Source organism: Zootoca vivipara, chromosome 14 (genome assembly GCF_963506605.1).
Source record: "Zootoca vivipara chromosome 14, rZooViv1.1, whole genome shotgun sequence".
Taxonomy (NCBI): Eukaryota; Metazoa; Chordata; class Lepidosauria; order Squamata; family Lacertidae; genus Zootoca; species Zootoca vivipara.
Window position 1 is genome coordinate 40,589,583 of NC_083289.1, and position 27,093 is coordinate 40,616,675.

At 43.5% G+C, this 27,093-nt stretch overlaps 1 protein-coding gene across 2 annotated transcripts in view; it reads left to right on the forward strand.

The window, feature by feature from the left end:
• The window catches only part of IQCK (IQ motif containing K), a 38,901-nt gene that overhangs the window by 391 nt on the left and 11,417 nt on the right, over window positions 1–27,093 (forward strand). The window contains exons 2-7 of one of the 2 annotated variants that reach the window (XM_035131208.2): window positions 627–721; window positions 4,082–4,223; window positions 4,941–5,038; window positions 15,729–15,781; window positions 16,052–16,129; window positions 25,439–25,523. In XM_035131208.2, coding sequence (XP_034987099.1) covers window positions 627–721; window positions 4,082–4,223; window positions 4,941–5,038; window positions 15,729–15,781; window positions 16,052–16,129; window positions 25,439–25,523 — 551 coding nt within the window. The remainder of the gene's footprint in view (window positions 1–626; window positions 722–4,081; window positions 4,224–4,940; window positions 5,039–15,728; window positions 15,782–16,051; window positions 16,130–25,438; window positions 25,524–27,093) is intronic. The other variant, XM_060282390.1, reaches the window with a different exon arrangement.

Sequence of the window (27,093 nt, forward strand, 5' to 3'; positions counted from 1 at the left end):
TGAAACTCAGAAAATTAGAATATCGTCGAAAAGTGCATTTATTTCAGTAATGCCATTTATTTATTTTTAATTTTTAATTTTTACAAATGCTTTCTTTTGGAAATTCCACAGTTATAAAACAAATAGTTACAATAATACAAAAATAAAGATTGCTGTTACATTTCATTAATTACATTCCATTTATAATTGACCCGCCTAACGACAAATAATTACAATTACAACAAATAAAGGCTTGACATATCTTGCTTTGCATGTCATGCATCTATCTCATATATTGGTTTCACCTTTTAAGTTGCGTTACTGAAATAAATGCACTTTTTGACGATATTCTAATTTTCCGAGTTTCACCTGTATGCTATATGGTAATTTATGGACCTAGTAGGTCCATACACAACACAAAACACTGTTGCTGTATGTAGGTTTTATTTGATTTGTTTTTATCTTATATTTTGGAAATGTACATCCAGTTTTTTACCCTTTAAATTTTTTAGGGGGGGGGCAAGATAGTGGGGCCCTAAGCTATAGCTTTTTTAGCTTGTACAGTACGTGAATCCGGCACTCCCTAGGAGCAACGAAAACCTGACACTTTCACCCCCTCCTTTTCTTTTCTTTCTCCCCCTCCCCAGAATTTGAAGCAATGCAGCCTCCCCATCCTGACACTTTGGACCAGAAGAGGGAGGTTCCTCTGGAACCTAAGCAGGAGCCTGTAGTTACTTCTCAGGTAAAGACAATTGCTGTGTGAAAGAAGATCCATCCTGTATCTTTCAACATTCAGCTGCATTTGGATGTCCATGAGTCCTGGTGTTAGGAGAAAGTAAGAAACTCCCCCCCCCCTTCCCCATCTCTACCCACTTTCTCCTTGCCATGCCTAATTTTCTAAACTTTTATCATGTCACCTCTGGCTCGCCTTTTCCCCCCAACTGAAATGTCCCCAATTCTGTAAGGGTTCAGTTCCTCTCCCTTGGTGTCGATCCTCCAACTTCAAAGGCACTGTATCACCGAATAGTGGCTGCAGCGAAACAAAAGATGGGGGTTGGCGGCTGCCCTCATGTCCTGCGTTTGGGCTCCCTGTAGGAAATGAGAGGCTAGACTAGGCAGACTGACTGTTTGATTTTTCCCAATTCTTCTTATCTTCCTGGATATTCCTTACTTTGCAGATTTCATTGCAGAGACAAATCCAAGGTATTCGTCTAATACTAAGTAGCAGGTACTGTTTTGCACAGCTCTGTTCTCCACTTCACGTGGCAACATCCTCTTTACAAATCAGCATTGCATGGAAATATGCATGGATTTTATCCTCTGTGTTCTTGCATATTTGAGCAAATCCTTCTTGATCAAAAGGATGAAGGAAGCGGGGTGGGGGACAAGGTTGAAGGATGGTAATCTAGACTTGACATTTGCATTCGTTCATATCATTTGAATCTCTGCCATGAATGCAGGTAGAGACTGGAGATCTCTGCAGAACCATGCCCCCCCCCATTAATCCAGAGATGTATAATTTGTTATGGGTGCTGATAGTTGTTAAAGGTAAAGGTAAAGGGACCCCTGAACATTAGGTCCAGTCATGCCCAACTCTGGGGTTGTGGCGCTCATCTTGTGTTATTGGCCGAGGGAGCCGGCGTACAGCTTCCAGGTCATGTGGCCAGCATGACTAAGCCACTTCTGGCGAACCAGAGCAGCACATGGAAACGTTTACCTTCCTGCTTGGAGTGGCACAGCACCTATTTATCTGCTTGCACTTTGACAACGGGAGCTCACTCCATCACAGGCAAGCCCTAGGCTCAGTGGTTTAACCCACAGTGCTACCTGCGTCCCACTGATAGTTGTTAGGAGACCCCTATTCCCCTTGCAGAGTTACAGTTCCTAAAGTGGTTTTAACAATCAGTCCCTCTTCTCAGATGTCCTAATTTCTGATTTTTGATTTCTGTATTTTAATGTTTTGTTGGAAGCCGCCCAGAGTGGCTGGGGGAACCCGGCCAGATGGGCGGGGTATAAATAATAAATTATTATTATTACTAAGAGAAATCAGGATCAGAGAGGGGAATCAAAACTGTATCTTGCCTCTATCCACATTCCCCACATTCTCCATGTGTGTGCTACCAAAGGCTGCTCCAAGAAAGACTTGTGCTTTTGAAATATGTATTTTTGGTATCCTTTTTTTGTATCTTTAAAATTGTATCTTTCTGCTCATGCCCCAAAATGTATCTGAATGTATCTCTCTGCTCCTTTCTCCAAGAATGTGTTCTTTTACTTGTATCAATGCATGTATGTATAAAAATGTAACGGATAACTTTGTATTATTTTTCTATTGCTTTTAGCTTAAAATCTTACAATCTTGTTTTATTTGCTGCACCACAATTGTGAATATTATTGCCTTTCCTCCTCATGAACTGTCAGTTGTCAAAATGCCACCACCACAGCACCACCTACTGAGTCTAGAAATAATTCTGTAAATACGCACAAAATTACAACATAAAGGCAATTTAGAATTAATAAAGGTATGTGGAAGGAACTTCACTCCAACACTGACTGACAATCATGCAAAACAGGCTTAACACCATACACTGATAACAAGACCCTGGCCATGTAGTCTCCATATCTATGGCCATGCGATCTGCATATTGATAGCCCCAAGAGGAACTCCCCAAGTTTTTCCTGAAAGGTGCTACTGAATGAATTTTTTTATTTTGCTGAAAATTAAAGAATAAACAGAACTGTTAGTCAACAACCGCAGGAAAGGAAAACCACCCAAACACCCTTTGTTCCCAGCCTCCAGGCTAACAACACTCCATTCACACCACCCAAGATCTGACAACATCCTACTTGCCGATGTTAATCCTCTCTACCAGCCATTGATCTATACCAGGGGTTCCCAACAAAATTTTCTCGAGGACCCCTCATCGAGCCGCTATTGTGACAAGGACCCCCATTAATTTCTAATCCTAAAATTAAAAAGTGAGAGCCAAATTAAGAGTCTTTTTATATTTTATATTTATACGTTTTTTACAGTTACAACAGAGTACTCCATCAGTATACATTAAGTTTTAATTTTCAGTTCTTAATGAGATGAACCACTTTTTAACCAACGGTCCATTTTTAACTACATGAACTGTAGCTTCCGCGAAAAACAACGCTTTGTTTACAAACATGACTGTTTTGCAAAGAGGCAGCGCGCGCCAGGGAGGAGGGAGGGGAATGGAGAAGACAGGGTACCTGCGCAGTAGCGCACAAATGAAGCCAACATGCGCAAAGCATCTTGGGGAGGTGAGCGTTAGTAGAATGCGCGCGCTGCCTCTTTGCAAAACAGTAGTGTTTGTAAAGAGCCACCTAACGGCATACAGCAGAACTACTGCCTCTATCTAATTCTAGTTTTGCGCTACACTCTGCTCATGCAGGAAGCGGCCAAAACAAAAAATCTGTTATCATACGAAATATATTTAATATATTTTTTATTCTAATAGCATCTTGCGGACCCGTATGGCATAGCTCGCGGACCCCTGGGGGTCCCCGGACCACCTGTTGGGAACCACTGATCTATACCATTGATCTGTATGTGAATGAAAAGGTACAGGTGAAACTTGAAAAATTAGAATATCTTCGAAAAGTTCATTTATTTCAGTAATTCAACTTAAAAGGTGAAACCAATATAGGAGATAGACTCATGACATGCAAAGGGAGATATGCCAAGCCTTTATTTATTGTATTTGTGATGATTATGGCGTACAGCCATGAAATCAATTGTGAGAATATATTACTGTTTTAAAATGTGTTTGGATGGTTTTCAATTGTTTTTGAATGATTTAAAAGTGTTTTATTCTATATTAAATTGTACTGCTTTAACATTTATGTTCGCTACCCTAGGCTCTTTAGAAAGAGGGGTGTGATACAAATTTAAGAAATTAATAAGTGGGGATTTATTTGAATCTGGATCTCACCTGTCCATTTATAACATTCTGTTCACTGCACTTCTCTAGCTCCAGGCTATATTTTGAGTCTGGGTTCCTTTTGGGGAGCAGCTTGTTTAAAATGTATTTTTTTGTAATTATGCCAGGATATTTATATTATTAAATTTGATTTTAAGGAGGCTCCTGTAGGTGCTGAAACTTCACCAGATTTGAGTGGAGATCTGAGCAAATCACCTCTTACGGATGAATCGGTTGCTGCAAAGACCCCTTCTTTCCTTTCTCTACCAACATCACCTGAGCTGCCTGACCTAAAAACCTGTAAGTCGGAGTACAGCTTATATGTTGTTATTTTTAAAATTTGTATATCACCCGTCATCCGAAAATCATAGGCCGGTTTGCAACATAAAGATACAAAGTGAAAACACAAAATGCATAATAAAAACAAGAACAAAAACAAACCAATAATCCCCCTTCCAAAAGACATTTAAAAGGACATAGAATGTTAATAAGTGAAAGGCCCCAGTTAAAGAGAAACGTTTTCACCTAGTGCCTAAAGATCTGTAAAGTAGGCACTAGTTAAACCTCCCGAGGGAGAGCATTCCACTAACGGGGAGCCACCACAGAAAAGGCCCGTTCTTGTTTTGCCACCCTCTCGGCTTCACATGAAGATGGGCCTCAAATGGTGATTGCAGGATATGAGTCAGTTCACAAGGGGATAGGCATTCCTTGAGGTGCTGCCGTCCTGACCCATTTAAGGTCAAAACCACCACTTTGAATTGGGCCTGGAAACTAATTGGCAGCCAGTGCAGTCGCACCAGGATTGGTATAATATGCTCAAACTGTCTTGCCCCGACGAGCAACCTGGACATATTTATTTAGAATTGTACTTTTGCAAGACAAAAAAGTAGTAGTAAAATCAACCAGGGAGAGAAAGAAGAGAGACCCTGAACCTGGCCATAATGGCTTGGCTATGATGTGTGAACACAAACAATATTACTGCATAAAAATGAATTCTCAAGAATAATTTTTGTCCAGGTACTCCAAGAGAATTATTGGAATGCTACATATTTCCTGTGCTTCTACCAGGAATGGCAGAACTGCTACATCAGGCTAAAAAGGAAAAATGTTTTGAGGTCAGTTTTCAGTGATTAATTTGTTTTCTGAAATGTAGTGATTTATTTTAACTATTACTCTGTACCTACTTAACCGTAGTTCTCAAGACAGCTTATAGTATTATTATATACCAGCTTATAGTATTATTATGTAGCAGCCTTCCTCAGTCTAACGACTGCAAGATGTTTTGATCAACAGCTTCTTTCATCCTTGACCATGTTGTCTGGGGCTGATGAGAGCTGTCAGCCAAAACATCTGGAGGGCACCAGGTTGGGGAAGACTGGTCTATAGGTTGGCCATGATAAGTCAAGTCTCTGTGTGCAAGAGCAGCTGTGCCTCCAAGTACCAGACAAATTACAGAGGATGAACATCACTATCCTGCATTGCTTGTGAATTTCTCCAGAGGGATCAGGCTATCCTCTGTTGGATATAGAATATTGGGGTCCTGACAGATCTTTCTTTAGAAGATTCAGCCGTTTATTATACAGTCACAAGACCCAATATTTACACCCTGCCTTTTGATCTAGTAACAAATTGCAATGATACACACACACAAAACAAGCAAGCTCTTAAACCAGGTGTGGGAGAACCTTTGGTTCTCTGTATGTTGCTGAACTACAACTCCTGTCATCCCTGCCCTTTGGCCAAGCTTGCCGTGACAGATAGGAGTTGCAGTTTGGCAACATATGGAGGTCCAGAGGTTCCTCAAACCTGCCTTTAACTCAGTACATTCCCAGCAGCTCTTTGCACCATGTCCAATGGATGTGCTTCCCTTCTGCTCTGCAGTCCTAGGATAGTTGACGGAGCTGAGTCTTGTTTCTGGCAGAGGCCAGAGTGTGCATCCCTTCAGCTCTGCCATTTTTGAGGCAAAGCAAAAGCAGTCCTTGAGACATGAGACGAGCTGGCTGGATCAGGCCAGTGGCCCATCCAGTCCCACATCCTGTTCTCACCATGGCCAACCAAATGGGAAGCTCACAAGCAGGACTAAAGCACTACAGCACTCTCCCCTCCTGCGGTTTCCATCAACTGGAATTCGGAAGCATGTGGAGGCGGAACGCAGCCAACAGCATCAATAGCCACTGATAGCTTGATCGTCTATGAATTTGTTGTGTGTCCTTTTCTAAAGCTATCCAAACCGATGGCCATCACTACGTCTTGTGAGAGTGAATTCTGTTGTTTAACTTTGGAGATTTTGATGGCCTTAAAGATCTGGATTCCGGAGGTTAGAAGCTGATCCCCTGGTTCCCCCTGTTAAGCGTGCCCCAGCATGGAAGTGCCACGGCATGAGTAAGGTTTTAAGGTTGATAGTTTGTTGTTTCTTGAGCCTGGCTCCTGGCCAATTAAGTATTTTGCAACGAGCACATGCAGGCTGTAGCACATGCCTCATTAGTGTGTTGAAATGGAGGGTCCCCGCAGGTTTAATGATGGGCTTTGCAGAAGCTAACCTTATTAAGTCTTCATTTCTACTGTATTTATTCTTTGTTTTCTGACTGGCTTATCATAGTTAAGATGCAGCTATTAATGGTACATTGATTTCCACCCCCCTTTTAAAACACATGCACATGCTAACAGCAGCACGTTCCTTTAAAGCAATAACAACTTGGGCAATCTGAAACTCATTTCAAAATGACACCTGCAATTAAATAGCTGATAATAGAAGCCTAAGATCACTATTGTGTATGTGTTTCTTTTGCAAAATTTGTCTCAATTGTATTAAACAGTGCTTTAAATTGCATTTTTATTGCACGCGACTGACTTCTACTTGTTCTTTATTTTACTTTTATTTTAAAATGTTCATCTCTTGCCTTTCTGTCTCTAATAACATTCAAGGCTGCAGTATGCAATATACCCTGTTTCTCCGAAAATAAGACGTAGCCATAAAATAAGCCATAGCAGGATTTTCAAGCATTCAAGGAATATAAGCCATACCCCAAAAATAAGCCATACTGATAGGCAGTTTAACCTTGTAGGTTAAACTGTACCATACTTAATAAAAAATAAGACAACCCCTGAAAATAAGCCATAGTGTTATTGTTTTTTGAGGAAAAATAAATATAAGACGGTGTCTTATTTTCGGAGAAACACGGTACATGTAAAACGAATGAGTGACAATTAAAAGAAGTGCCGCAAAAAGCAGGGGGAAGAAAAACCCAAATAAGGACAGCAGAGAAGCATGGAGAACTTTATGATCTTACAGTCTTGTCCCATCTCTGAATGATAATGTCTGTTACTTCACTTACTTTTTTAATTATTATTTTTCACTTTTCTTTTTCTATCATTACATACATCTCATATCAATAACATTTATATTGCGTCACCTCTTCCCTTCCCTCCCAGGCTTCCCCCAGCTTCCACTTCTGGTTTGTTTCCCCCTTATTACATACTGCTGTTTCTTAAAAATCCACTATATAATTTCTTTGTTATTTTAAATGTTCTTTGTTAATAAAGGTGTGAGTGTTTATTTAAATCCTGCCATCAAGTCAATAGTCTTCCTTTGTTTCTGCAAGTATATTATAAATAGTTCCCACTCTTTTTCAAAGTCACTGTTGTCGTTTTCTTGAAGTCTGTCTGTCAGTTTTGCCAGTTCTGCATAATTCATCAATTTCTCTTGCCATTGTTTTTTAGTTGGAATTTCTCCAGTCTTCAATTTTTGTGCTATCAGAATTCTTGCCGCCGTAGTAGCATACATGAATAATGTCCTCATCTCTTTCGGCATATCTTGACCTAAAATACCTAACAGGAAGGCTTCTGGTTGTTTAACAAATGTTATTTCCAACATTTTCTTCAATTAATTATATATCACTTCCCAATACATTTTTACGTTTTTACAGTCCCACCACATATGATAAAAAGTATGTTCAGCCTCACACCTCCAACACTCCTTCCTTTCATTTTTAGACATTTTTGCTAGTTTGACCGGTGATATATACCATCTATACATCATCTTCATATAATTATCTCTCAACAGTATACAATCTGTAAATTTCAAATTTACTTTCCACAGTTTTATCCAGTCTTCAAATTGTATATTGTGGCCTATATCTTGTGCCCATTTTATCATTACAGTACCAACTTTACTTCTTCATCTTTAGTTTCCCACTCCAAAAGGATATTGTATGCCTTTTTATAATAATTTTGAATTTTCTTCTATCACTTCCTTTTGGAATTTGGAAAACGAATATGAAAAACCTTTCTTATTGTCCTCTTTCAAAATATCCTTTAGCTATCTATGGTGCAACCAACTTTGAAGATGCTCTTTTATTTATTCATATTCTTTCAGTTTTAATTTTCCCTCCTGTTCTACCAATAACGCTATATATGTTGGCCATTCTCCCTTTCCCCCCAATGTTTTAAGTGACAGTGCCTTAGTAGGTGATAACCACCAAGGTGTATTAGGTTCTAGTAAGTCTTTATATTTTCCCCACACTTTAAACAATGATCTCCTTATTATATGATTGTGAAACCCTTCATGTATTTTCACCTTTCCATACCATTGATAAGCATGCCATCCATACCTGTTATGTCCTTCCAGTTCTGTTATTTCCTCCCTATCTAACTTGATCCAATCCTGGATCCATATTAGGGATGCAGCTTCATAGTACAGTTTTAAATCTGGAAGTGAGAATCTGCCTCTTTCTTTTGCATCTGTAAGTATCTTATTTTTTATCCTTGGCTTTTTCCCATTCCAGATAAATCTTGAGATCTCTCTTTGCCATTCTTTGAAGCATGTATTTCCCGTTATTACTGGAATGTTGTGGAAGAGGAATAACATCCTTGGAAGTACATTCATTTTTTATAGTTGCAATTCTTCCCAATAAAGAGAGATTCATCCTGTTCCATATTTCCACATTTCTTTTGATTTCATGCCAATTTTTTTCGTAATTATCTTTAAAAATATTTATATTTTTTGCAATTATCCATACACACTTTTTTATGTACTTCTACCCGTCATTTCTGTTATTTCTTTCCTTTCAGATTCTTTAAGGTTTTTTTAGTAACAATTTGATCTTACTTTTCTTTAATTTAAATCCACTTGACCAAACTCTTGTATTATATTCATTACTTTTGGGAGAGAGTTTTTTTGGTATTACTTCACTTACTTAAACATGCAGTCAACCTGCTTGGCTGCATTTGGGAGTCCTCTTGCTCTTTCTACTGAGTCAGAGGGTGGGGAGCTGAATTCTGCCCCAAAGTCCTACCTTGATGGCGCTACCACTGCCAACAGCTTAGAGAGTGGTCTGTATACAACTTGTAAGTCATTTTATGGCTGAGTACACAACATAGCTACGAACATGAGTTTGACCAAACTGCAGGAGGCAGTGCAAGACAGGAGCGCCTGGCGTGCTCTGGTCCGTGGGGTCACGAAGAGTCGGACACGACTAAACGACTAAACAACAACAACACACAACATACATTTAAAGCACTTTCTCCCCCAAATAATCCTGGGAACTTGTGATGTGTGCTTGGAATTGTTGCCCTGTAAGGGATAAACTGGGGGGACCCAGGTGGCACTGTGGTTAAACCACTGAGCCTAGGGCTTGCTGATCAGAAGGTCGGCGGTTCGAATCCCTGTGACGGGGTGAGCTCCCGTTGCTTGGTCCCAGCTCCTGCCAACGTAGCAGTTCGAAAGCATGTCAAAATGCAAGTAGATAAATAGGAACTGTTACAGCGGGAAGGTAAACAGTGTTTCCATGTGCTGCTCTGGTTTGCCAGAAGCGGCTTTGTCATGCTGGCTGCATGACCTGGAAGCTATACGCCGGCTCCCTCGGCCAATAATGTAAGATTAGCGCGCAATCCCAGAGTCGGTCACGAGTGGACCTAATGGTCAGGGGTCCCTTTACCTTTACCTTTAAGGGATAAACTACAGTTCCCAGGATTCTGGGGTGGGGTGGGGAATGTGCTTTAAATATATGGTATGTACACAGGCTATGCTAAATATTTTGAGAGCCGATGCTATTGTTTGCAAAGGAAAGAAAACATAATTGTTACTTGTAATTGCCTTTTGAGGGGGGGATGAGGAGCAATTCATCAAGATATTAGCATAACTTTTGCACTGTATTGTCTCCCAAGGCATAAAACAAAAGCAATAAAGAATGGAAAATTACTCTCATTGTGAAAATAGTTTCAAACACATCTGCTGGTTAACAATACACATTGTATAGAGGTTTCCTGTGCATATCCGGATTTGTTCAGTATCACACAGCTGTGCCAAATACAAACTTCATTTACTATTTTATTTTCTGCCTGAGAAACTCCTGGAACTTGAAAAATAGATGGGGGCTACCTAGTTTGTAGATGGGGTTCTTAGTATGTGATTTCATGAGCTTCCTTTTTGTTACATGCATGACATAGCGTAGAAGATGGATTGGGGAAAGCCGGGTTCAGCTCAGTTGGATACAAAGCTCTCTGACCACCCAGAACCGACTGTGCTGTCTGTTACTTTTTCAACAAGGGACATTCCTTCCCATTGACACTAGGCGATAACAACTCCCAATCATTCCATCTGTTTCCGATGTTCAGCCTGTGAGTGTGCTGCTTATGTAGCACAAGAGACAGGATTTGGCAGGCCGATGGAAGCTCCCCAGTGTTGCTGAATCCTTTTTGGGGTGGGGTGGGGTGTTGAGCTAAAAGCAAAGAAATGGAAGTCTGGATAAAGTTCCAGTGCTTCTGGTTCTGTAGTATCAATGTGGCTTCTAAAAGCATCCAAGCAGCAGACATTCCATCAGGCTACAGCAAAGGGAGAGATGAGACAATAGGGTCCCCTTTGTCGCTGCTGCTGAAATACCAGTTCCATCAGGCTCTTTCCTTTCTCCTGCCATCTACCAGCAGCTATTCCATCAGGCTACAGCAGAAAGAGAGAGGGGAGATCAGAGCCTACTCACCCATCAGCTCTACCAAAAAAGCAACTCCATCAAGCTCATTCCTGTCACCTAGCAGTAGACATTCCATCAGGCTCCAGCAGCCGTTTCTCCTTCAATCCTGTCTTATACCATCATCAGAAGTTCATTATAAGAACTCCTGCAATGCTTTTGCAAAGTTTTTTGCAGATAAAGTCGCTCAGATTTGGAGGGAGGTAGACTCCACCGTGGGAGCAGGGCCGGGGTGGGAGAGTGCTGGAGCCCTGTCTAGTCACGTTTCATGGGATCAATTTCAATCTGTTACCTCCGAGCATGTGGACAGGCTGCTTGGACGAGTGAAACCAACCACCTGTCTCCTTGACCCTTGCCCATCCTGGCTAATAAAAGCGAGCCGGGAAGGGCTGGGCGATGGGCTCCGCGGGGTGGTAAATGCTTCCCTCTATGAGGGAGTATTCCCAGACCCGCTGAAAGAGGCAGTCATTAAACCGCTTCTAAAAAAACCATCTTTAGATGCGGCTAATATGGCCAACTATCGCCCAGTCTCAAATCTTCCATTCTTGGGCAAGGTGATTGAGCAATTGGTTGCTGAACAACTCCAGGCACGCCTGGAAGAAGCGGACCATTTGGATCCCTTCCAGTCGGGATTCAGGCCTCATCATGGGACTGAAACTGCCCTGGTTCCACTGGTTGATGATCTCCGGCGGGCTTGGGACAAAGGTGAGAGCTGTTTTTAGTCCTGCTGGATCTCTCAGCGGCTTTTGACACCATCGACCATAACATCCTTCTGGACTGTCTAGAGGGGTTGGGAGCTGGGGGCACTGTTATACAGTGGTTCCGCTCCTTCCTTCTGGGCCGTGTTCAGAAAGTGGTGGTGGGGGATGAGTGTTCAGACCCCTGGGCTCTCACTTGTGGGGTGCCTCAGGGTTCTGTCCTCTCCCCCATGCTTTTTTAACATCTACATGCAGCCACTGGGAGAGATCATCAGGGGGTTTGGGCTGGGTATTTATCAGTATGCGGATGATACCCAGCTCTACCTCTCTTTCAAATCAGAACCAGTGAAGGCGGTGAAGGTCCTGTGTGAGTGCCTGGAGGCGGTTGGAGGATGGATGGCGGCTAACAGATTGAGGTTGAATCCTGACAAGACAGAAGTACTGTTTGTGGGGGACAGGAGGCGGGCAGGTGTGGAGGATTTCCTGGTTCTGAATGGGGTAGCTGTGCCCCTGAAGGACCAGGTGCTCAGCCTGGGAGTCATTTTGGACTCACAGCTGTCCATGAAGGCGCAGGTCAATTCTGTGTCCAGGGCAGCTGTCTATCAGCTCCATCTGGTACGCAGGCTGAGACCCTACCTGCCTGCAGACTGTCTAGCCAGAGTGGTGCATGCTCTAGTTATCTCCTGCTTGGATTACTGCAATGCACTCTACGTGGGGCTACCTTTGAAGGTGACTCGGAAACTACAACTAATCCAGAATGCAGCAGCTAGACTGGTGACTGGGAGCGGCCGCCAAGACCACATAACACTGGTCTTGAAAGATCTACATTGGCTCCCAGTATGTTTCCGAGCGCAATTCAAAGTGTTGGTGCTGACCTTTAAAGCCCTAAATGGCCTCGGTCCAGTATACCTGAAGGAGCATCTCCACCTCCATCATTCTGCCCGGACACTGAGATCCAGCACCGAGGGCCTTCTGGCGGTTCCCTCGTTGCGAGAAGCCAAGTTGCAGGGAACTAGGTAGAGGGCCTTCTTGGTGGTGGCGCCTGCCCTGTGGAACGTCCTCCCAACAGATGTCAAAAAGGAAAACAACTACCAGACTTTTAGAAGACATCTGAAGGCAGCCCTGTTCAGGGAGGCTTTTAATGTTTAATAGATTACTGTGTTCTATTTTTCTGTTGGAAGCCGCCCAGAGTGGCTGGGGAGACCCAGCCAGATGGGCGGGATATAAATATATTATTGTTGTTGTTGTTGTTGTTGTTGTTGTTGTAACTTTGTAACTTTTTAGAACTGGCTCCTGGATTTACTTATATTCCTCTTCCCTTCTCAACCCCTTCAGCTTTTTGTTGGCGTGTCTTTTAGATTGTAATTCTGAGGTCAGAGAACTGATTTGTTTGTTATTGATCTTATATAAGTTGCTCTGGGAGCCTTTTTGGCTAAGGAGCAGGGAGTGGTGAAAAAGAAAAAGCTTTAAATAAGTGAATAACAAATAATACTTGGAGTTTTCCGTCAGCCATTAGTTATTATTATACTGTATTTTTTTTTCTGGGGAAGGAGCAAACTTTACTGTGAAGCAGCACACTGTGCAATTTTTCACCGGAAATTTGACTTGTGAAGTGGGAGGGGAGAGAGGAAAGCTTATGAGTGTCTAGATTATTATTTTGGCTTAAAATAGACACGGCATTAAAAGACATTGTGAGATTTTACTCCCAGCCCATTGCATAATCCAACAGGAAATTATCTCCCAAAAATCCTGATAGAAGTGAATGGCATAAGAATGCTAGAGCCCTGCTGGATCAGGCCAAAGGCCCATCTAGTCCAACATCCTGTTCTCACAGTGACCAACAAGGTGCCTATGGGACATCTACAAGCAGGATTCCTGCTTTGCAGGGGGTTGGACTAAATGACCATTGGGGTGTCCCTTCCAAGTCTATGATTCTATGACAGCCCTCTCTCCACTTGTGATCATTATTATTTATTAATATTCATCTGAAGATCAGAGGGTGGTTTACAGCATAAAAACACAAAATGAGAACACAAAATACAGAATGAACCAACCAATAACCTTCCCCTCCCCCTTCGGCGCAAACACATTTAAAAGGCTACAGATAGTTCAATCAGCCAAAGGCCTGGGTATAAAGGAAAGGTATTGCCTGGTGCCTAAAGATACCGTATGTTACAAAGGTGCCAGATGAGCTTATTCCACAAATGGGGAGCCACCACAGAAAAGGCCTGTTTTCGTGTTGCCATCTTCTGGACCTCTTGTGGAGGGGGCACACGAAAAAGGACCTCAGATTATGATTGCAGGTTCCGGATTGGTTAATATGAGGAGAGGCACCACCAGGGGTTCAAATTTGGCCTGCAATATCATTTCTACCTCTTCCCTCCCATTCCTTTTCCCCCTAATGCATCCTGTCTTTTTTCTTTAGACTGCAAGGCTGAAGGCACAGACTACTGATTTTTGTAAGCCACCTGGGAAGCCTTTTTGTCTGAAGAGTTGGGGCACAAACGCCTTGAATAAATAAGCAACCCCCCCCCCCGATGTCAGGGGTGCTGCTTTTGAGTCGTGCTTGCTGATGAGCACAGCCGCAGCAGAGTAGAACCCTGGAGGTTTCCTTGCATTAACTCTATTAATCCCCTCAATCCAAATGGCCTGTTCTTGGAAACTGTAATCCCAGGAAAGGATTTGCTTCTGCTTCCGTGTCATAAATATCAACTTAAGGGAAACACATTTCTTTTACTTTCAGAGCGGGGTGGAATAAGAAGCAGCTTCCAATGGGGATTCCCACCCTCTAAAGCTGCTTGTAAGTTCCAGCAGATAAATGAAAGCCTAGCTAGGCCTTAATCCGGAGACATAGATAAAGAGCATGCAAGAGACTGCATGAGTTTCTGGCAGTGTCCTCTTTGGTTGCTCCAAACAATACAGAGCTCAGATGGGGAACCTGCACCCTGCAGCCCCCCCGTCTCATTTCATGTGGCCCTCGGTATAATCTGTTTTGCTGAACACTGAAGCCACTCTGTCTTTCTGGACTGCCACTCTGGGAATCATAGAATTGGAAGGGACCATGAGAGCCATCTAGTCCAACCCCCTGCAATGCACGACCCTGAGATTTAAAAGTCCCACGCTCTACCGAGTGAGCTATCCCGGACTTCCTCTTCTACCTCATGTGTGTGCTTGTGTCAGAGAGAGAGGAGGGATGCAGTGGAACAAAGAAGCAGGGAAATCTATGCCATCCTGCTAAGCAGGAGTGGAGAACCTTCCAGGGGTCACATGCCAGTTGTGGGCGTGGCCAGGGGCCAAAGTGGGTGGAGCAAGGAATGTAACTTCTGTATTTATATAGTAGGCTAATTTCTAAACACACACACACTTGCCTCTCTACCATTCTTCATCCAACCAGGCCAGAAGTTCAAGGATGCATTTCAGCCAGGCAAAAACTTTTGAGGATTTGCAGTAGGGCTGGCACTGGGTGTGGCCTGGGGAGAGAGAGACCCAGATAGTTTAGGCTGGGGGGCTGCATTCAGCACAGCAGCGTAGCAACCCCCTGCCACCCAGAATCCAACCCCGATGCACAGCCACACTAAAGGATCCCATGCTGCCCTACAACCCCCAAATACCCGGTGCAGATCACCACCACCCTGCCCCCGGCTACCTACGCTACTGATTCAGCACCTGGGTCTGCAGTTTTCTATACCTGTTGCAAACTATGCCCACCTTTGGCTCTGGTTCTTTCCGCCATTGGCCCCAGCTCCATTCCCCGTTGGCTGTGACCCCAATTGACTTTTCTCCTGGGTCAGTAGCCCTACGTAAGAAAAAGGTTCCCAGGCCTGGCAGAGGTACGGTAGATAAACCACGATGGGCGATCATTGTAGGAAAGGATCTATCTTACCTATCTATGGGATGCATCTATCCAAACCTCATTTGTAAATAATAATAATAATAATAATAATAATAATAATAATAATAATATCACCTTTGACATGTGTTTCAAGGCGACATACAAATGATAATGAAAGCATAAAAGCTAGCAGAACTTAAAACAATACAAAACAGGCACCTGTGGCAGGATCCTGCTAATTCCACTGGGAAAGCATGCTGGCTGTTGCTCTGACATTTGTCTCATTTTTGCGTCATCTTCTGTCTTGTAGAGGAAAAGGACAAGATTCATTGCTTTGGATTTCCTAACCGAATGGCTATACAAGTAAGTTACTTAAGCTTTGAAATATTAAACAAGGGGCAGCCAACCTGGCTCTATCCAGATTTTGCTGGAGTACAGCTTTAAAGAGCTACAGCCAACCTGGTCAAAAGTCAAGGACAAAATCCAACAAAATCTGGAGGGCACCATGTTGGCCATCTCCATATTAAACGTTCCTAATTCCGCCCCCCCTGTTGTTTGTGAACCATTTTGAGACCCATGTGTTTGATTTCCTTTTCTAATGGTGCCTTTTTAACCTCATGGCGGCCCGATCAGCCACAACCCAAAGAGGAAAGATGAACCGTTTGTTGAGTTCTTCGAGATCCCTTTTGTGAAGGAGTGGCTAAAGGACCAGTAAGTATCATCCATGAATCAAATACAGTATGCCTGCCCCCCCTCCCCCCTTCCCGCCTGCTCATCTTGCCCCCTATCTGGCAAACCTCAGGATAGAGCTCAGTCAAATTGTCCCCTTTTCAATTGCCTTTATTATTCATGTGTAACAAAGACTCTCTGACATGCATGCTAATTTGGTAGCCACCTTGTTCCAAGGCATTTTTGTCCGTGGTTAATTTGCACAGAAATTGAAAGGGGGAATGCTGAAGGATTCATTTTTCCTGAACCCAGAGAGGAGGGGTCTTTAAATTGCCTTCTATTGTTCTGATTATTGTTATATGTATGAACAAATAATATTGTTTACTGGTGCAACAGTTTGACGACACATCTTTTTGGGGTGGATTCTGTTGATTCAAAGGGTTCCTTCAGAGTGGGGCCAAATGCGTTTTCGCTGTAGCACTTTTGCAACTATGATGGGATAAGCAAAACCTGCTGGGAAGCCACTTTACACAGACAGTTTGCTACATTGAGCAGCCTCTCCATGTGGATACAAGCCACAAAGCTACCTACATAGGTGATGGCATGTGAACCGGTTGGCAGTGTCACCAATGTGTTTGCCACCCTGGGCTCCTTTGGGAGGAATAGCGTAGGGTTGCCAGACTCAATAGTGGACAGGACTTCTGTGCCTTTAATTGCCCTGCTCTCTTTTGAGTCTGGAAACCTTAAAGAGAAACCAGCAGACCCTTTGCTTGGAAATTAAAATTGTATCTGGCAACCCTAGAATAGTGGGATACCATTTTAAGGAACAAACAATTAAATAAATAAATAAATAAATAAATAAATAAATAAATAAATAAATAAATAAGGTGGTCCCTCTAGTAAATTAATAGAAGGATACTAGGGTGCTTCAGAAATACTGGGTGCGTGGGGAGTTGTAATAGGAGGAGCGTTGCATACTATTAAGCTATTCTAGAGCCTAGCTCAAAGTCACCTGCCGCTTTGCAAGTGTATGAAAGGAAATAGCCTTCATTTCTGCATTTGTGTGGTTTCCTGTGCCATCTGCCCACGGCCAGCTGGCACATGGGCATTTGACTGGGGTTACAAGAGTGCTTCAGTTTGTTTGCATTATGAAGTATCTCAAAACACCCTCTTGTTGAGCTTTTCATCCTCCACTATTGACCCTCGGAATTCTCAAGAGTTTCTCAGGGGTTTAACTCCTGCTTCTGTCTATCTGTCTGTCGATCCATCCGATGGCTTCTTTGTTCTACTAATAAATTTGCAGAATTGCACATAGAATTTTTTCTCTGGAGGCTAGCATGCATGCCAAGTGTATGTGGAACAACATTCCCTCACCCCCCCCCCCACCTTTTCTCCTTTTCATATTCTAATTGACCTAAGTCTGCTAGTCTCAGCTGCCTTTACAGTTGACATCACTCAGTTCTCAGCTGGCCCTATAGGGCTAATTTAGCAGGGGTGACTGCTTTCTTTCTCTCTTCACAAAGCTGTGTGCTTCTACAGGCTTTGCAATGTTTCAAGCGGCCTGCCCTGGCCCCGGTTTTCACCATAAGCATTTATTTTGAGCGTCCCCCTGTCCCCCTGCTCTGTGCCCGGCTACACCTCTCTCAGCTAGATCTCCAGGAGAGGGATGGCTTTTGAGCACCGGAGAGAATTGCTCTTCTCCATAGTGTTTCAAAGAAATGGCAGGAGGAGGGTTTGTGTGAAAAAGCAGCTGGAGACTTCCGCATCCATGGAACAGCTTGTTTGGAAGGTGCTGGAGTGTTGGAAAATATGGGGCAGATAAAAGAGAAGACGTAATTGCACAGTGCATAAAAGGTAAAGGTAAAGGGACCCCTGACCATTAGGTCCAGTCGTGACCGACTCTGGGGTTGCGCGCTCATCTCGCATTATTGGCCGAGGGAGCCGGCGTACAGCTTCCGGGTCATGTGGCCAGCATGACAAAGCCGCTTCTGGCAAACCAGAGCAGCACATGGAAACGCCGTTTACCTTCCCGCTGTAGCGGTTCCTATTTATCTACTTGCATTTTGACGTGCTTTCGAACTGCTAGGTTGGCAGGAGCTGGGACCAAGCAACGGGAGCTCACCCCGTCACAGGGATTCGAACCGCCAACCTTCCGATCAGCAAGCCCTAGGCTCAGTGGTTTAACCACAGCGCCACCTGGGTCCCTGCATACCGGTAGTTAAAACTATGGGATTTGCTCCCACGGGAAGTAGTGGTGGCCCTCAGCGTGGTTGGCCACTGTAAATACAGGATGCTGAACTAGATGTGCCTTTTGCCTTATCTATCAGGGTTCTTCTTATGCTCTTACATTCATGCATTTGTGTTTCTTCGCTAAACTGTGTGCTGTATTGTAAGGAAACATTGCAGCTGAGCTTGGGCTATCGAAAAGAAGGTTTATTTTTACACCAAGAACTCTGGCCAGAAATTTCAATGTTAGGAATAAATCCTACTCACGAGTTACAGTCAACCAAAGTATGTATTCTGGTAAGACTAACAGTCTTGAACAGAACAAGTGAATACAAACAAGAAATTACCAGCTGACGAACTTGTCCACATCGAAACAGGGCCCTGTCCTGGGTTCTTTTTACTGAATCGACTCGGCATTCCGGCTCTATATGAAATGACCCTTTTGAACACTTTTGAAATCGGACTGATATTTACAGATATTATTAGTTGATATCTTTTGTGTCTTTACACTGTAATGTGCTATTATTTTCTAAGTTGTAACATTTATTTCAAACTACGTATACTCTAGTGAACTTGAAGCTCATTTCTTGTTTGTATTCATTTGTTCTGTTCAAGACTGTTAGTCTTTATTTGACTGTAACTCGCAAGTAGGATTTATTCCTAACATTGAAATTTCTGGACAGAGTTCTTGGTGTAAAAAAACCTTCTTTTTGGAGCTTGGGCTATCAACAGCCGCTCAGAAGGGAGTCTGAATCACTCAGCACAGTGAAGGGGAGGCCCAAACACTTGAAGAGAGGCCAAACTGAGATATAAAGAAGTAAATTGGAAAACTTTGAAAATACCTGCCCTTTCTTCAGTGAGCTCAGTAGTTCTTTCCTCATGCTATCATTTTAAGTACCCTGTGAGGTTGTCTGGCCTGAGCACTGGTGCCTGACCCAAGGCCTGCCATTTTGCTGAGCATCTCATGTTTCAGAAAGCGCAGATTAGGTCGGTTCACTGTTCATTGTGAACTGAATTGTGTTTCTCCCCCATCACCATAGCTGCCAAGTCTCCCGTATTCCCCGGGAAACCCCCGTTTTTCCAGCTGTTCCCAGCCGAAAAAACGGATTTTTTTGTTTTTCCCCGGTTTATTCTGGCACGACGGCCATTTTGGAACTGGGCGGAGCATGCTCAGAAGTGACTTTTGTTTGATGCTGCTCTGCCCAGTTCCAAAATGGCTGCAGCGCGACTTCTGGTGCAGCGGCCATTTTGGAACTAGGCAAAGCAGCATCAAAAGTCACTTCTGAGCATGCTCCGCCCAGTTCCAAAATGGCGGCAGCGCTACTTCCGGTCTTCTATTTCCGCTCAGATCCCTTATTTTTCAAGAAGGAACTTGGCAGGTATGCCCATCACTAGCCTGAAGCAGCTGCCTCACACTGCCTAATGGTAGGGCTGGCCCTGAGGCCATTTCACCACCAGAGGTCTGATCATGGGCCTGCAAATAACAGAGAACCGAAAAGGAAGGACAAGTAGCAGCAGACAGGGATTCTGGGTAATTCCAACAAATGGAAAAGGAATGGAAAATGTCGATATTTGCTTATTTGTCCAGTATCCAGGACAGAAATCAGTCAGGCGAATGCAGTCAGTATTCACTGTTGTTGTTGCTTTCAGTCTGCAATTGATACGTAATTGATTAGGCTTTTTGGCCATTGCATTTACATCTCACATTCTTTGCATTGAAACAAATGGCATGGAACAAAATAATGACAGCATAACTTACACACTTTATGTAATCAATTACACAACTTACATAATTCACCATAGCAGATAGTGAGACGGCCAAAGTACTTTTTGGCGGAAGATGAACTGCAGTGGAATGGAAGCATTGCTGCATGTGATGAGTACAGGGTGGGATCGAAAATGATGCCTTCTCACATCCTTCGAGACAGAGTCTCTTCCCCTTCGTCTCATTCTTCACATCTCTCATCTGTTCTTGTCACCTCCTCTCCCCCTTGGCGAGCACATTTTTTGTTTCCCAGCTGAATGAACAAGCTGTGAATCTATTGCTTTTGGTGACCACTTTGGTTACATGTTATTTTCCACTCCCCTGCCTTGTGTCTGTTTCCAGTTTCATGACTTAAAAAAATCACACACACACACAAAATGTCGGTTAATTTTCCCTTTTAGGCAAACCCCCCCCCCCACTTCTTGTATGTCAGTAAAACGCTTAGCAGATCCTCTCTCCCACCATGCTGGAAATAACAACAGGAAGACATTGCTTCCTGCATTTGAAGCCTGTGTAAAAATCCAGATGAGCTCCTGCAACCACCATTCCAAACATCCACCCCCCCCTCCTCCTGCACCACCCTGTATCAGAAGAGATGCTGCATGCAGCAAGCTTCCTCTTTTTCTAAATACACTGGAACAAGAATCACTGCAGGGGCTAAACTATTAGATTGTCAGACACAGTGAATGTCAAAATCTGCCCAGCACGTTTGGCCTAGATAAACGCCTGCATTCTCCATGTGCGAATCCATACTCCAGCAAAAAAAGAGAGAAAGAAGCAACTATTCCATTCTGAAATGAGTTGACTGAAGCCTTCATTTTTATTTAGTTTTTTGGAAAAGGCACAACAGATTTGAATAGAGTAAGAATTGTCGTCTGCCTTAGCCAGTGATGGGGAAACCGGTGGCCCTCCCAGATGTTGTTTGGCTCCAACCCCATCAGCCCTTGCTGGCACAGCCAGTAGTCAGGGATGATGGGAGTTGTAGTTTGACAGCTTCTGGGAAGCCCACGGGTATCTCATTATGGTGTTCTGCCTTTGGAAGAAGTTGCCCATATGCTGTGGGGAAGCTCAGAAGCTGGGCAAGATGGTGATCTCCATCCCGGTTGTTTGCTCCCAATGTCTAGTGGTCAGACACCAAGTTAACATTGATTTTTGCACTGCAAATTTGGACAGATAATCAAGGATCCTCCCTGGCGCCCTTTCAGATATAGTGTTTGGCCCACCCTTTCTCAAAGTGAATTTGCTGGACAACAGAGAATGATCCATGAAAATCTGCTTGGGGGCATATTTCAAGAACTGTCGGATCTTGATGACTTCAGATTTCAACCACATACATTAATGGGGAGAATTTCATCAGCCCCTGCCTTAAAAGAAAACAGGCATTTCATGGGTTAATCCATTACTTATTGCTGACAGTGTTCATATGCAGCATTGGAGACCAAGTGACATAAATTAGCATCTCATCTTGTATCTGAGTAGTTATTTCCTTCTGGGTGATGGTGATGGTAAATAAATAGCCCTTAATTACTTTTTCCGCCTGTGCTTCCATTTTGGTCTTTAGATGGGAGCACATACAAAAGCTTTAAATGTAAGGTAACCTCCTTCCTCAATGTGCTACAGCTGCCCCTTGCTTCAGCCTGCCCTATAATAGCAGTATCCAATTCCAGCAAGCAGCCATTTATCTCCGCATTCAGAGGTGGGAAGTACCATACAGAACAGTACCTTTCTCTCTCTCTCTCTCTCTCTCTCTCTCTCTCTCTCTCTCTCTCTCTCTCTCTCTCTCTCTCTCTCTCTCTTCTTTCTTTTGGAAGTCCTATTTCTATGACTAATACCGGTAGCTATCTTAAAGTCAGAAAATTTTGGTGTTTGTAGCACCAACTTCCTTCGCTTGAAAGCAGGGACATTGGGGAGTTCCATCAGAAATGGGAGCAGATATTGCCGCAATTCTCGTGTTCATCTGAGGACAGCAAGATAAATTGTTGTGCAAGTGAAGGCAAGTGGTATTGGTCCCCCCCCCCCGTCCACAACAACATTACACACATAATTGCATTATTTTCTGCATTGTTTTTATTATTTATTTTTTCAATTTATATCTTGCCCTTCTTCCTGCAGAAACAGAGAGCAGCAAACACATCAATAATAATAATGACAACAATCTTTTTAAAGCATTCTAAAAACAGTTAAAAACATTTTCTTAACCTGTGACCTCAGAGTTGCCTGGAGTGTTTTGATGTTTTTCTTCCACTGAAATGCATTGGCATTTGTGACATAATTCATTACATTAGTTTGGGTCAGAGAGAGAGAGAAACAGATGAAAAACATGGATTTTAGCATAAACTGAACTGTAGCAGAATGGAAACAGCGCTGGTTATGTGTGGAAGACAGGACAGAATGAAAGTCGCTGCTCCCTACATCCCTGCTTGTTTGCCAGCAGTTCTCTTCCTTTCTTGCCTTTTAATAACACATGAGCCACATGTCTGGGATTGCAACAGGGATGTGGACAAAAAATAGCCATCCCTCTGGGCTCTGACGGAGGGCACTGCTAATGCAAATAAGGATAATCTGTAATATAGGATCATAGAAGTATTGAATTAGAAGCTGTTGTTTTTTTAAGGGGGAAGTTCCAATTATGAATTTACTAAGTCACACCTTGTATTAAAGTACAGGGAAGCTATGCTATTTCTGAGCCGAAATCTTCCTTGTACAAGCAAAGTGTTTATGTTTCAGATATTGTGTATAGATTAGCGTTCACAGGATAGCTGTTAATTTCAAAATCAATGGAGTTGTCAACTATGATTTGTCTTGGAGTGTCACAGCTGTCTCCTGCCACAAATAACTTTTTTCCTCCCCCCCCCCAGTTCACTCTTGATGGGCTATTGCCTCTGCTCATATTCTATTTTTATTTGACCTGAAGCCAATTACTAATACTCCTGGAGACAAAAATGGACCTGGCGTGCCTTCTGCTCCCGGCCTGCTGAAATGATTGATATCTCTAGGAGACTTCCCCCCTCCACCCCCTGAATATTGAGCCCTCCCTCCACCTTTGCCTTGATTTATGCATTGCCTTTTCTACTTCAGTCCTGGATCAGTTCTCTGACAGCTCTTCATGATTTAAAAATGAAGCCTGTGGAGCTGGGGCCAGAGCTAATTTTCCAAGCTTAGGAAGGGTGATCTTGTGTTTCTCTGAAAGAGGATATAAACGTTTGTAATAAATGAAGGAGAGAGCCACTGTCGGAGGGCTTCATTGGGGTGCTCGCGGACTTTTTGAGGGCATAGAAGGGGGCACTTTGGGAAACCGTATGAAGTTGAGAGCACTGGGAAGCATGATTGTTGTTTATATCCTGGTATTCCAGGTGTAGGGAACCTTCAGCGCTCCAGATGTTCCTGAACTACAACTCCCACCAGCCCCTTCAAGCATGGGGAATGGCCAGGGATGATGGGAGTTGTAGTTCAGCAACATCTCAAGAGCCATTGGTTGTCCAAAACTACACTATTCCGTGTCATATAAGGTTGGTTAAAAATATGACTTACCGTATTTTTCTGTGTATAATACTATATTTTTTCCTAAATTTTTGAAGTTTAAAATAAGGGGTCGTCTTATCCACGGATAGTGCATTTTCTTCATTTTGGGTTAAAAAAATAGGAGTCATCTTATACATGGGGACATCTTATATGGGGGCAATTTATCCATGATTTTCTGCCCTTCTGTCCATCTTTTGGTTCCTCCAAGTCTAGTGATACACCAGAGCCCTCGTGCCTCCTTCCCAGAGCTGGGCACCTCCTTACCTGCCTCGGGGAAGGCCCACCTGAGGGCAGGGAAGGGGATGCCAAATTTTGGCCTCGCACAGGGTGCCATAGTACCCAAGTCTGCCACTGTTCTTGTGCCCTTCCAAATGCATCTCCTGAGGGACAGTGACTTGGGCAGATGAAATGGCAGTTGATAGAAATCAGGGATCTCCAATGGGAAAAGTCTTCACACAAATCAGGGATCTTCAATGGGAAAAGTCTTCACACAATGTTCCAGGTCTGCTATGGAGCAGCAAGGCTCAAACCTACTAGTTCCTATTCTTGTAAGTGCTCTTGATGGAGCAGAGGGAAAGTCAGCTAGAACCTGCTGCCAAATGCCTTGCTTCAAGCCAACATCACACTATTCACTGGACCATGTTAGAGCTTCATTGCCTCCATGACCATGACAACTGTGGGGCTGTCTTCAGTTTGCAAGACAGTTGGAGGGTAGACATTGCTTGCCTCTGTACTTTGTTGCGACAGCTCCAGATGAGGTTGGGCACACTGTCCAGTCTTGGGATCAGTTCAGCTTTTGAGGCCTGAGAACGTCGTCATGCTGCTTGCAGCTATTCGATCTACCACATGCCCTCTCAACACTGGCTTTTCATGACTAGTTTGAAAAGGTCCAGGAGGCCGTTGGTTGCCTTGGTGGGTCCTAGGTCTCCTAAACACATTTTTGGATGAGAGGCTGGGGCTTGTGACACTTAAAGAGGCAATAGGGTGTCCACTCCTTGAAAAAGCCCTCCATGGATTTGGAGGATTAGGATAACTACTAAAAGTAAAGGTAAGGGACCCCTGGACGGTTAAGTCTAGTCAAAGGTGACTATGGGTGTGTGGTGCTCATCTTGCTTTCAGGCCAAGGGAGCCAGCATTTGTCCATAGACAGTTTTCTAGGTCATGTGGCCAGCATGACTAAACTACTTCTGCCGCAATGGAACTCTGTGATGGAAACCAGAGTGCATGGAAATGCTGTTTACCTTTCTGCCACAGCAGTACCTATTTATCTACTTGTACAGGTGTGCTTTCAAATTGCTAGGTTGGCAGAAGCTAGGACAGAGCAACGGGAGCTCACCATTGTTGTGCAGATTCGAACCGCCGACCTTTAAATCGGCAAGCCCAAGAGGCTCAGTGGTTTAGACCACAGTGCCACCCGCGTCCCTACAGGATAACTACTGCCTGGTCACAAATACCCCTTTTTGAGTATGGTGCTTGAGAGGATGGCAAATCCATCCCAGTTCGGTCCTGGGTATGGGACTGAATTGGCCTTTGTTTTCTTAATGGATGACTTTGATCGTCTGGACTGAGTTAGCTTGTATTGGAAGGCAGTGGTTCCACTCCTACCTACAGGATCATTCTGAGAGATATGGCATTGGTGACTATACCTCAGCCACATGTCTGCTATTTTTTGAGGTGTCACAAGGAGCCATCTTGTTCCCAGTTCCATTTTCCATCTATTTGAAACCACTGTGAGCAGTCATTGGGAGACTTGGGAGTCAGGTGTCGTTAGTTTGACAGTGACCTTGCTTTTACCCAAGGTGTGATTTTGAAATTTAAAACAACAACATTTGCTTCAGTCCTAGGCCACCAATTCCGCTGTCCCTGCTGTTAACGGAGGAAGAAGCAGGCAACATAATTCAATCATTCTGGAGAGGTTATCGGGTAAGAGTCATCTATAATTATTTTGTTTGATGCTGAATCTGTGCGACTGCGGAGGCCCTGGGGAAAACCCCTTACATAAATTCTAAGTAGCAGGTGCTATAAATAGCCACGAAGACCCTGTGTTTGCATAGAAGCTGTCTCGTGCTGGGGAGAAGGAGGGGGCAAACTGCTGTGCTTTTATAAATAAATAAAAAAAGATTAACCCGCAACAAAGAAGTTCAGAGATGAAATGGGCTTCATCAGGGTGCGAAAAGCTTCCTTGCTCTAACTTCCATATTTTATGGTCCCTTTTTTTTCGGGTGGCAAGAAGACGTCTGGAAAAATCCCCAAGTCTCATGTCTGAGCATGTGAATCAATGCAGAAGAGGGCAGCGGAGGGAGGGATCCACTGAGGCAAGAGAAAAGAAATAAATGAAGGAATGGGATGCTGAGCTGTTTGGGAGGAAAAAATAAAGAGGGACGAGGAAGGATTATAGGCCTGTGTACAGGGTGTGCTCAGGCTCGCCTTAATGCCAGAATAGTGGCTTTATCTCAACTTCAGTAGAACACTGGCTCCATCGTGGTGACCAGGTCGCTTCTCCGCATCTGCATACAGGTTGAGGAGGGATGAGAGAGCTGTTAAGACATAAAATATATGTCTGTCTTTGTGGAAAAGGAGGCAGGAGCGCTTGGGGGAATGACCTGGGGCACGCCCTTGAGCAGCAAGCACCACCTTATTGCTGAGGTCTTGCTGCTTAGACGGTCCATTGCTGTTCTTTGAGGTGAGGTAACAATGTGGGAGCCCCATGTGTCCCTCTGCCACAAAAGCAGCCCCTCACCTCCACATTTCTCTCCCCTCAAAAGGTGGTGAGTGGTAGGCTCCTTGCGAAGCAACAAAAACATGCTCCCACCTTTGCAGAGGCAGCTCTCCCGCCCCTCCTCAGCCTGCGTGCAGAAGCAGTTTGTATTTTTAAAGTTATGTTTCATTGTTAATTAAAAATATATGTTTACTTTCTTTGTTTGATGCATGAAAATAATGCCCTTTAGGATTATGTGCATGATAAATGTTCACCTTAAAAATATTCCCTGTGTTCACAGCCTAATGATATGTGCTGTGCGTGCCTATGAAAAGGCTAGATGGGGAACAAACTAAGGAAAACTAGGAACTAACTAGGAGCATAGGCTTCCTCATGCCACAGGTTCATGATATGTGTTTGGTTTGTGAGGCATTTCTAAAATTAATGTGCATGTAACATGTCTTCAGTGACATTGCTGTGCATCTTGAGGTACTCATCTGGAGGAAAAAGCCAGAGAAGTCATAAGAATATTTCATTGTCTGTCATTTTTTGTATTCGGTGGTTCTTGCTCTGCTGTGTAGCTCTGTGATCCTCTCCACAGGATCAGCTCATTATGGAGTCATTTTGGTAAGCTACCTTTAGTCAGATATGACTGAATCTGTGCTCTTTTATCTGAAAGCAGCTCTACATTGACCAGGCTCTGATACAGGTTATCTTTAATATTTCTTCTTATGAGCAATAATAATGCTGCTGTCAAATGTGCATTGCATTAATTATATCAGGAAAGTTTCAGCT